Source organism: Poecilia reticulata, chromosome 14 (genome assembly GCF_904066995.2).
Source record: "Poecilia reticulata chromosome 14, P_reticulata-male-v2, whole genome shotgun sequence".
Taxonomy (NCBI): domain Eukaryota; kingdom Metazoa; phylum Chordata; class Actinopteri; order Cyprinodontiformes; family Poeciliidae; genus Poecilia; species Poecilia reticulata.
Genome location: NC_088843.1, coordinates 2,253,205 through 2,269,521, shown reverse-complemented (window position 1 = coordinate 2,269,521; position 16,317 = coordinate 2,253,205). Strand labels below are relative to the sequence as shown.

General features: G+C 37.6%; 1 protein-coding gene across 1 annotated transcript in view; it reads left to right on the top strand.

Annotated features, from left to right (window-relative positions):
* Positions 1 to 16,317, top strand: part of stk32a (serine/threonine kinase 32A) — a 50,175-nt gene that overhangs the window by 14,083 nt on the left and 19,775 nt on the right. The window contains exons 5-6 of the mRNA XM_081615275.1: positions 5,323 to 5,496; positions 15,041 to 15,078. Of these exons, the coding sequence (XP_081471401.1) occupies positions 5,323 to 5,496; positions 15,041 to 15,078 (212 nt within the window). The remainder of the gene's footprint in view (positions 1 to 5,322; positions 5,497 to 15,040; positions 15,079 to 16,317) is intronic.

The following is a 16,317-nucleotide window of genomic DNA, read 5'->3' as shown; positions in this document are numbered from 1 at the left end:
TGGAGATCTGTGGCGCTTTAGATGTTCTGCTTCTGGTTGAGTCTCCACTGTGTTCTTGGAATAGACTTAGTGGACCAGCCACTTCTGGAAGCTTCTTCCATGTTTGCTCTTTTTGGAGTTTATGACTCTTCACATGAGTCCCAAAGTCTTAGAAATGAATTTGTGGCACATTTACACATCAATGACTTACTGTAGTTGTTCACCTGCTCTTGTATGTTTTTGGTTATTGATTGGTTCAGGATATGTTGCTTTTGAGATTATTTACGCTACTTAGTGGGTGTGGCTTGTGAAATTAAAATTTACTTTCCCAAGAATGTGCTTATCAAAATACATGATTTCATGGTTTAACATTGTCTGGCAGTTATAGACAGCTTTCCTAATTAAATGAAATTATTAATTAAAACCCTGTTATGTATTTTCTGTTCATTTCTTAGTCGTCTGGTGAGAAATTATGTTCTGAAACATTTAAGAGCAACAAAAAAAAGCACAAAATGAAGAACATTTTAAGGGAGCCAATTATTCATAGCAGTGTAAGTCAAATTCAGCCTGAAGTTATTATTTCTGTCATCTGTGTAATATTACAAGACAGAAGTGTTACCTCGGACAGAGGGGACGGTGACGCCTTTTGTAAGGACATGTTCCTATTAACTCTTGAGCCCCTGTGGTTTCCTGAGATGTCCATTACTGAGTTGCCGAGGGGCACCGCTGTCTCTAAAAGCTCTGTGCAGGATTCGCTCCCATAAGACTGAGTGCCTGAAGGCCACCAAGAGGTCACATTGAAATGCATGTGTGGCAGAGCAGAGACAGCGAAAAAATATTAGCTGAAGAGTGTATTGGCACATAGGGGACCAGGAAGAAGCTGTGAAAGGATGCAAGCGAACCCGCACAGTATAAAGCGACCAGGCTCAGTGCCAGGAAGGCTAATGAAACGTCTGCAGCACTTCAATATAATGTACAGGCGCTAATCTGAAGCATAGCTGCTGCTCTCTGTTGAAAAGTTGTTTCAAGAATCAAGCAACAGCTGCTCTTAGCTGTCAAATGTCATATTTCTAGTTTTATTTGACTCTAATAGCTGCAAAATACAAACATGACATATGACATATCATGATGAAAGTATCTGTCTCCACTTTCTTAGAAAATGAAGGCATTTATCTTGATTTTAATATTTACATAAGACTGTTTACATTTCCAATGCCAGCATGTTCCATAGCACAGATTGAAACTAGTTCTTAAATAGGTTAAACTCAATCAATTATCAACCTAACCTGATCAATTGATCTCAGCTGATGTCATTGTGCACAACTTCTCACAAGCCAGACCAATAAAGTGAATAAAGAACAACACAAGCACCAGGTAAATTGATTTAGATTATCCTTGTGTTGGACGCTGAGTACGTTTTATATTAATAAGATGATTTCATGCATTTTCCTGCATTGTATAGATTTTGTAGTTTGAAAATTAAAACCCTCCATAATCCTTTTCGACTTCGGGTGTTTAGTAAATGAAAAGCGACTGCAGCCTCCGTTCAGAGGAGCATGACAGAAAGGAACACAGAAACATGGTGATTGAGTCATTTCAGAGCAGAATGTGTTACTTTTAAATGAAATACTTGAGAGACTGAACCTACAAACTTTGTTACATAAAGAAAGTGGTGTCAGTTTAATTTTATGCTGATACATAACTAAAAGATCCTGTTTCAAACTGAGCATTTTTCACAACATAATAGTTACATAATCAGATAGAATAAATAATCACTTAGTTACAAATACTAAGATTAAACTACCATCTATTTATAAAATAAAAATAAAAAACTTGAATCACATTTTAACCTGATGCACCTCAGTTAACTACACAGCTGTTTTCCTGATAGAAGGCAAGAAAAAGAACAATTAAAGTTCAGTTTGTGTCTCCTAAACACTTGTGACAGCAGCTTCTTGGGTTGTTTCTCAGCCGCAGCCACCTCTGCTGGGTTTGAGGTATTTACTCTGTGCGTGCGTGTGTGTGTGTGTGTGCATGTGCGTGTGTGTGTGAGATGCAGAGGTAGGATGAAGAAAAAAGAAAATAAGGGACTCACTAAAAACAGAGGAGAAAGAGGGAGGATCAAAGGCAAAGGCAGTTAATCAAAAGATTAATCGACAGAGTAAAACAGCTCCGTCCAATAAACACAAACTGTAGTGTAGCTCATGCTTTAGTGTACCAAAAGGCTATTTTGTTATCCTGTTCTAGAGTTTGAAACGTTTTATTTCACGCTGTTACACTCAATGAAACTTCTAAGGAAAAATTATGCAATGCAGGCAGACTGCGAGCAATTACAGTGTTGCTGAGAAGCAGTGAATATTTGCCCTGATATTTGTTGATGCTGTTTAAGGGAATTAACTAGTTTTATAATCTGTAATTGAGTGTCCAATTTATTCTGGATTTTCCCAAAATTCAACATGCATATGTCACTTTGACCAGTGGAGGCTCAGCATTTAAAAGAAGGAATGACAACAAAATTCTTTTTGAGGTGGATTTATTAAGGAACTGCAGATCACATTTGCACCAACACAAAGAAACTGACTTTTATACCCTGGACAATTCACCAGACAATTTCACCAGACATGCCAAGAAGAGAGCTAATCAATATAACAAGGAATAAAGATTATTTACACAAACCTAACACCAAAACAATAAATGGTACCAATATATATTTACATAATTTCAACTAAACTAATCTAAGGTCAACCAAAGAATACATGTAACTTAATATAAACCCTCAAAGCATCAGTCCACGTCAGCATTCAACCTCCCAGTACTTAAGCACCTCTTTCTCAGCCACTCCTTGCTGATTCCTCCTGTTAAATCCTGTCTAATCCTGTTACCTCACTGTTGTTGCTGGTACTTTTGTTCTGCTGTGGTTCCCTGTGTACTCAATGTTTTGTTTTGTTTTTTAGTCTTTGGTTTTTCCTTTTTTATTAAGTCATTGATTTTTTTATTTTCAAAAAGTCTCAGCCTGCTGCATTTGGGTCCATCACCAACACACAACATGACAGTTAATCTTAAAATGTGACATTTAAGATTAGGAAATTGCATTAAATCAATAAAAGTGTAAAACCTTATGTCTGATTTAATGAGGATTGGAAAAAAGTTAGTTTTTTTTAAAGAAATTGTATTTAAAAGGTGTCTGTCGTAAATACAGCTGCAGGAACAATAGTTAAAAATCTCATGATGCATCAATGCATCATGATGTTTAACTTACACAAATTGGAGGGAAAACACACAATGCTGCAGGCGTGTGTGTGTGTGTGTGTGCTCATTGTTTGTTAAATGCGTGTGCTTCCTCTCAGAAGGCATCTCGCAGATAGTCTTTCCACATTCGGAGGCCAACGGCAATCAAATGTTACGTGGTCTCAGCATTATCTGAGCCTTAGCAGACAGTTTGGAGTCAGCTCAATCAATTCCCATCCATCCATCCATCCATCCAGCGCAGAAAAAGCACCACATACACTTTTTTTGCAAATCTCCCAGAGGGGGTGGTGTTTACCAACGTGGCAAAAAAACTCATCCTTGGTTACCGAGTCATGAGTTTGAGCCAAGATGATGGGTTTTGTTGCCAACCTTAACCTCTGTGGACTGAATACAGTGGATATATTGATGGATCTGCAAGAGGAGGCAGTACATTTAATGTGCTGTTTCTTTTTTTTTTTGTCTGAACTCAATTGGATTTTTAAAATCTCAATTTCAATTGTTCTTTCTGCCATCATGGTAACTAGTTCCTGAAGTCTTATTGACTGATATTTAGAGGAAAGGTGACGTAACACAGTCGTAAACACGCTGTCAACTGCTTTGGAATGTGAATATTTGTAAAACTAAAGTTTAGCCACTTGAACATTAAACATCTTGTCAATTGGATATAATACTGATGTGTAAATACTTATATTCTTTTTTTAATTTATGTTCACAAAGTCCAAACATCATTGGAATTGGGGATGTAAAAAATTATGGTTGATCTGAATGGAAATTCACAAAATCCTTCTAACCACGTACATTTCACACACTGGGTATCCGAGCATTAAAAAACAATACAACAGAATAAAAGATTATCTTTTGATCACAGATGTGATCACAAAAGAGATTGTTTTTGTTCCGTTTGACTTTTAAAACTCGAGAAACACAAAGATAATTGTGCTTTCAATTTAGAAAGAAAGTGGTGATGTTGTTTTGAATTACCATAAAATTGGAACATTTTAATCCTGACATAAAACGGCAGATTTTTAAGGATAAACGGCGGCCTTCAAATAAGGTTAAACCATTAGGATTAGAGAAGAGAAAGGGAGCTCACGTGTCTCCTATTAGGTTGTCAGAGATACACTTACTATATATGGATCTGTCGCTCTATATATACATTTCAAAGCTATTTCTTTGTTGGCTTGTTCCTAACTTGCCATTTTATATTTATGGTTCTTACAAAAGCTCTTAGAGCTTTTCCCATGGTCAACCCTGAAGTCTGAGGTTGGTGGTTTTACAGGTTATAGGGTAGGTAAACTCAACCGTTTGTTTTGTCAAACCATTCGTATCCGTTCCTATTGGCTGATTTGATTCAATAGATCAAATACTGAATACTGACATAAAACTAGTTTTTTTCTGGAAGATAACTTTGCAGAATTCTTGAACTAAAGATAAAAACTTTCTGCAAAGTGGAAGGATGTATTCAGTTATGAAATGTGGAATACAGGTTCATCTGAAAACTGTGAATATACTTGAACAGGTCAAAATATGCAGGCAGACTCCGGGCAATTACAGTGTTGCTGAAAAGCAACACTGTCGAGTTATTGCCTGTTTGTGGATTTTGGACCAATGACTTCAGCCTCAGTTCACTCCCTGTTTGTTGTGCACCTTTTTCTATCACACTTTTTTCTTCCACATAACTTTCCATACAGCATTCTGTGAAAAGCCCGTCTCACCAGCAATGAGCTGCCGTGGTTTACCCTTCTTGTTGGGAGTGTCAGTGACTATCTGCTGGTGTCAGCAGTCTTCCCCTTATGACACAAGATTTCTGTTTTAAAATGTTTTTTTTTTTCCCATCTTATGAAATATTTACATTTTCTGAATTTTTGTTTTTCCTTTTATGTCTAGATAACATACAAGTTTCAGTTCTTGGATTAAGTCACTGGAAAAGATGTAATATTTCAGGATATTCTAATTTACTGAGAAGTGTTGATGTTGTTTCTGTACATTAATCTACTGTGCTTTTTCCCCTTTAGCTTCTGTTTTGCACCTTATTTGCTCATAACCTTGTCACTATCTGATCTTATCTTGACCCATGCTTTTGTTCCAACGCAGGTATTCGTTTCAGGATGAAGAGGACATGTTTATGGTGGTGGACCTGCTCCTGGGGGGAGACTTGCGGTATCACCTCCAGCAGAACGTCCATTTTTCAGAAAGCACAGTGAAGCTGTACATCTGTGAACTGGCCTTGGCTTTGGGTTACCTTCGCAGCAAGCACATCATACACAGGTAAGATGGATTTGGGATATTTTTCATTGGATGTCTGATCCCATCAGATTTTTAAATAAATTTTGCCACTGTGCAGATGGTTTAGCATCAAGCTCAAAACTCACTTTATCTTGATCCAAACACCATTGTTATTGTGAAATGTACTAGTTCAGCAGCTGCTGATAGTTTATGCTCCTTTTAATTTATAAGATGCACGTTAAGTGCTCTTTAGGCAAAACTATTTGCTGTCATGGCAAAGTAACGGACCTGTAAAGCCTGTTCCTGCCAAATGTTATTATCTCAGCTTGTTGAAGTGTTTCAAAAACATTGCAATGTGATGCCACTGCAGAGGTATATAAAATGCAATAAAGGTGAAATGTTGAAAGCCTTAACTTCCTCTCTTTCAAAACAACCACTCGTCTTGTTATGAAGGCTTTGCTGCCGCAGCCAGTGATTCTCCTGCTGCTGTAGCTCCAGTTTTAAGTAAAACATGTCAGTAAGATAAATTGGTAAATAGACGACGGTAGCGCTGAAGGCAAATACTTAAACTTAAATGACTATTACCATCCATGTCATATTTGTAAAATGTTTTTATAAGAAAATAGAAATTTTACATGAAAAATCTTAATTATGTAAAAATAATTTCGACAGTTTTTTCAACAAAGTGCTCAAACAGGAATAATGTGAGGAAGTATTTATGGCTTATCAGGAACTCTTGTGCAGCATTTCTGTAATTATATTTACTACTTTGGCTGCAGTGGAGGAAGTGCAGTGCTTTGCTTTAATCTTAAAATAGTATCATAAAGACTTTTGATTCCAGAACCATGCTTAGTATGAATATACATTAGGATTGTTAAGTCCGTCTTTTAAAAGTCAGCATAAAATCTTTGATCTGAAGAATCTAAATTTTTCGCAGACATATTAACTTGTGTTAAATCAAACAGATCAAAGAAACGTTTGAAGTTTTTGTATTTTAGCAATATGACGTCACCAAAACTTTAATATTTATTGACAATTTAGGCAAAATTCTCCATACATGTTAAACTAACTGTGGCCCATTTATGTGTTGTGGGTTTTTATTTCCACTTTCAGTGGAGAAAATACTTTCTTTAATTCAGATTAGGTCATTTTAAATATATACAGGCTGTTATACCTTCTAGCATCGTCACCATTCAAGTGACATCCTGAGTTGAAAGTTTTTCTGAACACTTTAAATGTTTTTTTATGAAACGTTTGTCACAAAGGTGTTGGGAAATTCAGCTTTACTTGTTTTATACAGATCTTAATTGACTTCTTTTTAATGAGAATGTTTACTGAAACGATCCTTGGTGAACATTATACAGAACAAGTGAATGGTTCATTGTTCAGGATGCTGCAGAAGTTAATGAGTGCTCCACTCCATTTAAACAGAGGATTAACTGGAAATCAAAGTTTTGACAGCAGAATCTATTCAATATAATTTAGTTCCCTGACAATGAAGCAGGAATGATTCACTAATTGTTTCTTTTCTTGATTTTAAATTACTTTAAGTAAAACTGAATTCTGTTGTCCTTGAAAAATGTACAGCAAAACTGTATATAAAAAATGTCAGATTTGTGAATTAGCCTTGTAGACTCATTCCTCCACTCCAGTGACTGAGCAAAGAGGTAATCATAGAAATAAAAGCTTTCTCAGATCATGACTAATAGGCAGCATCACTGTAACAGGGAACACTAATTTATCAACACCCACAGATAACAAATTACACCACTTAACGTTAAGCAGGCTGCTTGCTCCTGTCTGTGCTCTTAACCCTCCACAGAAGAGCGGAGAAAGGGAAATAAATAGGACAGATTAATAATTTGGTTATTCATGCACTCCTCTGAGAAAATATGAATATTTAAATCGTGTTTTCTATTTCAGTCCAGGAGAGGACAGACTTTCAGCTTGATGTGCAGGTGCTGGATGTTGTTTGTTTAGACGGCATCAACATCTTTTCCATCTGCATTCATTAGCTTCAGATTGGAAGAGCGGTGGAAAGTAATTCACAGCTCATCTCTATGGAAATGGAATGAATAAGTTCCAGATTGGAGGAGTTTGGTGTGGCAAGTGAAAGATGGATGTCTTCAGAATCTGTTTCTTTATACGCAGCTCCTGGATGTACACATTCCCTATTTGATGCAGTTTGGTGGGTGGACTTCATTTTCATAATTATGAGTGCAATGATGATGATGATGATGATGATGACCTGCCAGTAACTAGCATGGGGTTTGGTAACATAGTAATGTTGTTACCAAGTTCTGAATGGGACAGAGTGTGCTGTTCAAAGTGATGGATTCATATCCACATTATGACACTCTAATTTATTTACTCTGTTGCTCATATGCTTTGCAATTCAGTGATATGGAGATATAACCATATTTCATTAAATAATCTTCCCACATTGCCTCTGTTTGCTTTCTTCCACCTAAAAACATGATGAGCCCAAAGCTCTCAGGTGCTGGACTGGAAGATTCATATTTTGGTTTTACTGCTGTGGCTCAAGGAAAAATAAATCCTAAATGCTTCAACAATGTTTTATTTTGTCCTTTCACCTCTAAAGTCTATCTTTTCATTTAAACTTTAAAAAACAGTTTCTTTAAAAATAAGTCATACTCTGTTTTGCTCAGCATTGACGTCTTTAGTTGGTGGGGGATTATTCCCCCATCAACGTTTTTTGGTGAGCATAACTAGTATATTTATAAAGTTAAAAAATACAAACTCTTTTGCTTTCAGATAAACTTCATATTTCTGGTTTGCTTCCAATGTTTTAACACAACACTCTGTGGGGGGTTTGAATTATTAACAATGGACTGAACCTCAATTAGACAACATCTTCAGAGACTTGACAAGTCTTTCCAAACAAGGGGGAGAAGCAATGGAAAGAGTGTGTGTGAGGGGAAGTGTGTGTGTGCTTTGCGTTTCATTGGTTGAGTGGCTCTTTTACATCAACAGTGATTATCTACGGGTAAATCCTCAGGAGCTTGTTGGTGCCTCCTGGAATCCTTGTAATGGAAAGACTTGGATATTGTCAGTTTGCAGTTTACAAGTCAATATGGCGCTCCAGCTCATTTAGGAATCACTGTGTACTTTGGTTTCTGCATGTGGCGATGGTGGAAAGGAAAGTTTCCCTTTTAACGGGAGGAAACCTCCAGGAGCGGGATCAGTGTGAGGAGCTGTCTGTCACAACCACCTGGGATTCACTGGCAGTAAGAACCGACGGCTCCCTGCAGGAAGGAGACGTGATGGGAGTTAGTGATTTTAGTAATTCATACATGCCTCAGAAAGAAGAGGAGAGGAGAGGAGAGGAGAGGAGAGGAGAGGAGAGGAGAGGAGAGGAGAGGAGAGGAGAGGAGAGGAGAGGAGAGGAGAGGAGAGGAGAGGAGAGGAGAGGAGAGGAGAGGAGAGGAGAGGAGAGGAGAGGAGAGGAGAGGAGAGGAGAGGAGAGGAGAGGAGAGGAGAGGAGAGGAGAGGAGAGGAGAGGAGAGGAGAGGAGAATCACTGTGAGGAGATTCCTTTATTAATCCTGCAGTGGGGAAATTTACATTGTTACAGAGGACAGAGCAGAACCAATATAAAAAATCTGTATAAATAATAATACACAGTTTAGCAGATCTCTACCTGAGATACTGGGTATATTTTTTTTTTTATTTGTCTCCTGGATTTGTCACTACCAGCAACAGAAACAAACCAATAAGCTGTGTTGTGGGTACAAAATGGAAGTGGTGATTAAATGTGTGTGTGAGCGTGTGTGTGTGTGTGTGTGTGTGTGTGTGTACGCGTGTGTGTGTGTGTGTGTGTGTGTTCCCCCTACTAGGATCACTTTAATGTATTTTAAATTAACTGAACTTTACTGTTGAAGCATCATGTCTACTTCAGCCACTTAAACTGCACTCTTCATGCCTCTCTACCTCTCACAAACACACACACACACACGCACGCACGCACGCACACACACACACACACACACACACACACACACACACACACACACACACACAGTTAAAATATTCAGATTTCCTTTCACTGTCTATTTAATTGTAATGATTGCTGTTGCTTTTCCTTGTTTTGTTCCCCCTATTTTAGTGTTACATGTGCAGTTAACTGTTCCTCAGGGTAGCTAATGTTTTTACTCTTTCATTCTCCAAATCCTTTCTGTAGCTGCCAAAACGTTTATAATTTTCTATCTGATTAGGTGAGGACAACTGGATCTGACTCTTCTCACAAATTGTTCATTTGGAAACAGATCACATTTGCAGATTGAATGGTGGAAAGTCGTCGCTCTTATTTTCCATGAGCTGTCATGACTGAGCAGAATTTGTCACGTCTTCAGCAGAGATTTCTTTATTCATGGAGTACGTAAATGTTTTATTTCACAGCAGAAGCAGAAAAGAAAGCCTGGATAGAAAGGAGAGAGAGAGGCAGTGGGAAAAAATGTGAGGGAGAAATTCTATTCACCTCTTTCATAAATGCAGATCAAGGTGCCAGCTGGTGCAAGCTCTCCAATTTCCACCTCGGAAATGGTGAACTGAGCATTATCATTGTCGAAAATCTCCTCTGGCTGAGCCCATCGCACAACAACAGATTAAATAATGGGAGGAGTACAGTGTCCCGAACATGATGGACTGTTGGAAGGGCGAGCCTGCTCCAGAAAGATCACTAATTGCGTGCTTTTGTATTTTTCCCACATGCCTACTCATACGAGAAAAGAAAGAAGGAGAATTTTTGAAGACAGGAGTGTATTCAGAATATCACACAGAGGTACATGAGAGAGAGAGGAAAAGGAAAAGGTAGAGACTCAGAGAGCCAGGAAGAAACGGAAGAGATGACAGCCAGAACACTGAATGTTTCTGACTACCTGAATTATTCATCGCATATAATTGTGAAGTGAGTTTTGGCCTGAACTTTTTCGCTTGCCGTGGCTGCGTTCACCGAGCGCTGTATTAAACCGTCAACCTGTCAAGCTCAACTTTGCTTAGAAGCTATAGTCTGCAGCAACACTCTGTTTGTTAATGAATAAAGGATAAGCAAAAAGAGAGTTTTATATGCATAAATGTAAACTCAGTGATGTGCAAAACGACATGTACATGCACATCAGTTCCAATCTCCAACTTCTCACAGCTTCTCTCAGCAGAAGGAAGAGAGACAGAGTTAAAAATGCAGCAGTTTATTGGATCGGACCGGTTAGTCCCTGTCTGTGGAGTGGAGCTTTCAGTTGAAAGAAAGCTGCTGCCTGACTGGCCCCTAAGTGGCTGGTGGGCGTCAGCTCTCAGAGCAGAGTGATTCAGACAGCATGTGCACCACATATTTCTCTGCATGGGCTGCATGTTGCACAGGCAGCTGTGGTTTCCTGCCTTAGTGGCACCTGAAAACGAAGATGTGTGAAACTCTTCAATTGATCTGCAGTGTAACCTTCAACTTTTGGGGGTGAAACTGACGTAATTGAACAAATATAATAAAATATACCATGAACCTTATCCACACCCATTCCTTCCTGCACATTCTTTCAGTAATAGGTTCTTTCTCATCTACTTTTCCCTTTTCTCCCCATGGAAACAGGTAATAGATTAATAACTTTTATAGTAATAGTAAAGAACAGAGTAGTAAAGTGTAAATGAGAAACATTTAATTACACTTAAGATGTGAGATTATGCTGCTGCAGTAAAAGCTGTGCTTTTCACACACGGTCCAGTTGCTGGTCAGTTTGACCATTTAACTCTTTTACTCTCCTCTCTGATATATTAACAAAGTCAAAGAGTGATAAAAACATTTTAAAATCATTTTGAGGAAAATAGATTTGATAAGTTCTACAGCAGGACAAGAAACAATGTAATGAATCCCTATATTTTGTTAGTTTGAAGGCCTGAACTCCTGGCTGTACGAACCTATAAACGTCCAGTTCAGCACCAGCTGCTGAGGTCAGTATTTGATTTGAGAAAACGGCTTTGCTGTTCCAGGACTTGTGTATGTGAGTGTATAAAGCCTCAACTCTCAGGTGTGTCGGCAGCTCCAGTGACAGTTCCGCATCATATGGCCAGGTAGAGGATTAGCTTACCCTTCGTCCTCTCATAGCAGCTGTAATGAGGTCATTAGATCCTGCTAATAGCTTGTAAGGCCAGTCAACCAAAAGAAAAGCCAGAGGGATCAGCTTGCACTGAGTAAACCTGGCCCTTCGTCATGGACTTTAAAAAGGAACACCAACATTTTAGCACGTATGATATCAGAACTTTTCTACGCCACACTCAGCACCAGGAGATATTCTTATTTTGCTTTAGACTTCCAAACTCTTTTCTGCTGTTCCTACTTGGTTGATAGAAAATGCAGATTTTCCACGTCTGGGCGCCACACAAAGTTACAAAGCGCTAAACATTTAGCTCTTCCTTCCTTTGGCTTCTTTAATTCATCTAAATGATAATGTGGATCCTTGGAACTGTTTTTGTCATAATGCTGTTGTTCACCCCTGAAATATTCTTAGTCACAGTTTTAATTGCTGCAGATGGCGGAGGTTTCACCTCATCTAGCAATCCATTCTTCACATAACCCTGCTGTGACCGGAGCTGCTGCAGACCCATCTGTTCCTCAGAACCAATAGATGCTGCGCTTCAGTTGTCCCAGGATACCAACACATGACAAACTGCTGGAGGAAACGAACAGCTGCTAGTTTCTTACTTTAATCCTTTTTTTCTTATACAGTTGTGATGAAAAATGAAGAGTACTTCTTTGTTGCAAAATTTTGCTTACATGCATTGTTTCAGTTTTTTTTATATCTTTATTAAATTGATTGCAACGGAGGAACCAGGATAATTGATTATGATTGTTTCTAGAGGCTTCAGAGTCTCCAAGGCTTATAAAATATTTATTATTTTAATGGGAATGCATAAAATGCAGAGCCATGCCTAAAGAAGCTGAGTATTCCAATTATCTCCATTTCTTACTCTGTTTAATCATAGTTGCAGAATTATTACTTAAGTAGCAAAACAATGAATGAGGTTGCATTAATAAATAGATCTTTCTAAAAGTAGACTTTAACAATATAATGTCACCCAAACTGCAATATTTGGGTGACAGACTACATCTGGGTTTAAAACAAGATAAAAATGGGAAAGAAATGTTGGACCCAAAGTCAAGTGGGAGGAAAGCCAACTATAATTTACACATTGGAGAACCGTGCTATAGTGTACATTCAAAAACTTCTGCAGAACAAAGGAGATGAATCCATTTTTAACAGGAATTGGTGTTGGGGGGGAAAGAATCCATCCATCCATCCATCCATCCATCCATCCATCCATCCATCCATCCATCCATCCATCCATCCATCCATCCATCCATCCATCCATCCATTTTCTAACACCCTTGTCCCTCAGTGGGGTCAGGAGGTGCTGGTGCCTCTCCAGCTAAAGTTCCAGGCGAGAGGCGGGTCACCTGGACGGGTCACCTGGACGGGTCACCTGGACGGGTCACCTGGACGGGTCACCTGTCCGTCACAGGGCAACACGGAGACAGACAGCCATGCACACACACTCACACCTAGGGACAATTTAGAGAAACCAATTTAGGAAGAAACAATCATGTTTAATAAACTGTGGCTGGGTTTATTTGACTTTTTGGTGCCCTGGCCCTTTCTGGCCCCTGTGGCTTCGTTGTGACAGTTTGGCCTTTAGCAGTGAAAGAGCCATTCTCGTTTCCTTGCAGCTTGCTTTTGTAGCAGCGACACTTCCCTTCCCTTCGCTCCCTTACTGCCATCCTTTGAGGGAAATGTCAGCTAATTAAGGGTTACATGGTCGACCTTTCTCAACCCCACTTGGGCCCATTTCAGTCGATGTGCCACAGCGTCCAACAGTCTGGCTTCATGCTACAGGTTGTCCTTCTGTGCAGGAGTGTACCACAGAAACACAAAGATGCATGCGCAGGTGTTTTTTTTTTTTTCTGTTGCCTTTAATGTGCTAAATATTGCTACATTCCTATAGAACAGAGGATTTAAATTGAGGGAATGCTAGTACAGAGATTGCAAGTGTTAAAAATACAAAATCAAGAATGTAATTCCAGTTGCAATAAAGTACAAACAGTTTATGAACATCTCCGGATTTTTCTTTTTTTAATACTGTGAGGAGAAGCAGAGAACACACTGTACCTTTCCACTCATTTAGTTTTTGCCTGAAGTCACATAAGTGCATCACTAAACTTTACACTGAAGAGAAGCATTTTATCAGAACACGTCAGTCTGCAGGTTTTAGGTGCATTTACAAACTCTGTCTCCATGGTTTCACCTTTCACTCTTGTTGCAAGAAAAAAAAGTTTAAAAAATATTACAATTATTTTCTACTGTTTCACTCATTATTTGCTCTCTCAAGTTTTTGCGAGATGGTCCAGATGTGACTTCTTGTTCTTCTTCGGTGTTTCAGTGTTACTCCCACAACCAGGCCTGCAGCTCTCTTCTCTCTCCCGAATGTCATTTATCACATTTTCATTTGTTTTCACCTGGAGAACGCCGTTATAATAAATCTTCAGTTTGATTTATTATGTGTCCATTTTCTACTTTAATGAAATAATGACTCAACTAACTCCAAAAATTCAACTCTTGGAAAGGAAGTGAACATTTGAGATCTGAGTCCAATTAAGAGTCTTTTTTTTCTCATTGTTTGTTTGTGATGCTTGTAAATATGGAATTTATTTAAACTAAGAAATAAAAGTGAGGAAGTTATTTCTCCATGAAGTCAACTTTCTCACTGGTTGGTGAAAACTTGTGCTTTTCCAGGTTTGTTTGACAAGCATTTATTGATTCAATTAAATTCAAAAATACTTCATTAAATTCAATAAAAGTTTTAGAAACACAATCTATACAAATGAGAAAAAATACATATAATAATGTATAATTAGTCTCATATCCTCACATAATAATTCATCAATGATACTGTTAGCTACTATCATAATAACAATTTTACTTACATTTGTAAATGTGCTGTTAGAAATTCTAAATAATTATCAAAAGGTTTTGATAATACAGCGAGAAAACAATGCTAAGCATCCAGAAAAATAAATTACATTTTAAAACAAGACATGAATCATGAACAAAGTACTTGTTTTTCAATTCAGAAGAAAATAATTTAATCTGGTGTGATAATCTTAACCTAAAGTGACAATAAACAACTATGGAAGAAAAGTTTTTTCTATACAATTTTTTCTTTGAAACTAATTTTTAAATTAACTGAACATGACAACGGATAATGAGGGTTAAGTTGTCCCCTGTTCTATATTTTCAAATCTTATTATGAAGTTAAAAAAAAGTCAATGCCACTAATTTCTGGGTTTAAGATTTTTTTAAGGATTGTTTTCTTATGATTCAAATGTTTTTATGACTAAAATATATATATTTTGCCAGACGGCTTTGTTGGACAATCTTTAATTCTGACCAAAAACACAAAGACAGTTAAAGGTAATTGTGTTTTACAAACCTCAAAAGTCAACAGCTGCTTTTGTAGTTGGAGCTAAAACCCATTTTGATGTTAACACATTCTAATCTCACGGCACTTTGTGTTTTCCATTTCAGAGACATCAAACCTGACAACATACTTCTGGATGAGCACGGTAAGATGCTTTATTAAATCAGCTTTTACCACAAAGTTTAAAAGAGCTTTATCTGTCTCATGTTATAGTTTATCTTTGGAAAAATGACATAGAGAATGTCAGTCTGAGTTTAAGGAGGCTCTGTGCCATTTCTATTCCAAACTATGACTTTCCATGAGCTGGTTGGTTGGTGTGTGAGGAACATGGATGAAACGGTGAACGTCACGTCTCGTGTCTGCTTAACGGGAAAATTCTGCTCAAAATCAGAATTTTGAGCTGCTGGGAGAAAAGAGGCAGAAACAGAAGTGTATGTGTGGTCGTGTGTGTGTTTGTGTAAAAGATGTTGAACGGAACAATAGTAAATCAAAGGAGTGTTAATATAGACTATAAAATGTTTCATCAAAATGCTAATGAAGAGGAATATAAAGCAGTTCCAGTTACGGCTCCCTGTACGCAGGTCCAACACAAACTTTTTAAGATGTGGTGCACTATGTAGATTTATTTATGCACTCTGGAAAAAAGGATTTAAGATGCGATGAGATGCCTTCATCAGGTGAATAATACAATGAAATTGCAGATGTGTGTCACAGCAGTATAAATGGAGAATTACTTTTTCTGTTTAGTTTTCAACTGTTTCTACTTGTACATGAACTGCAGCACTTAAACAATTGACTGATGGTCATTATTAGGGGAAAAGAGTCAAATGTGATGTTGAATTTACTCCTTTGGCTTCAGTTTGATTGAATATCTGAGACACCTGATCTGTGTATAACCAAAAAGATCCCAAAAGAGAAGAGTGGCTCCCAAAAGTATGTACACCCCTGTAGAAATGTCTAGATTTTCCGATTTCCATGATTTAAAAAAGAATAATACAAGTTTATTGGAGGAAAGAAATATAAAGAATTTACAGATGCAAACACCTGGTTGCAATACACATCCTTAAACGTATACTTTATTGAACCTCGTTTAATTTAATTTTAGCATTAAATTAATCAATCAGATTGAACTAAAATAAATTTACTATCCTTTGTGTGATTTTCCTTCCTTTATTGCTTCATTTTAGCTCAACAAAGAAGTTAAAAATATTTATAAGCATATAGTTGTTGATAAAAAATCCACCACATCATGTTAGACTCATGGCACAGTAAGACATGTAATAATTGTAAAATATTTGAAACAACAAAGGTGAAATCTAAACTGGTCAGAAATTTTATAAGAAATTATTGGTTATGTTCTGATTGTGACAGCAGTCTGCTGTGT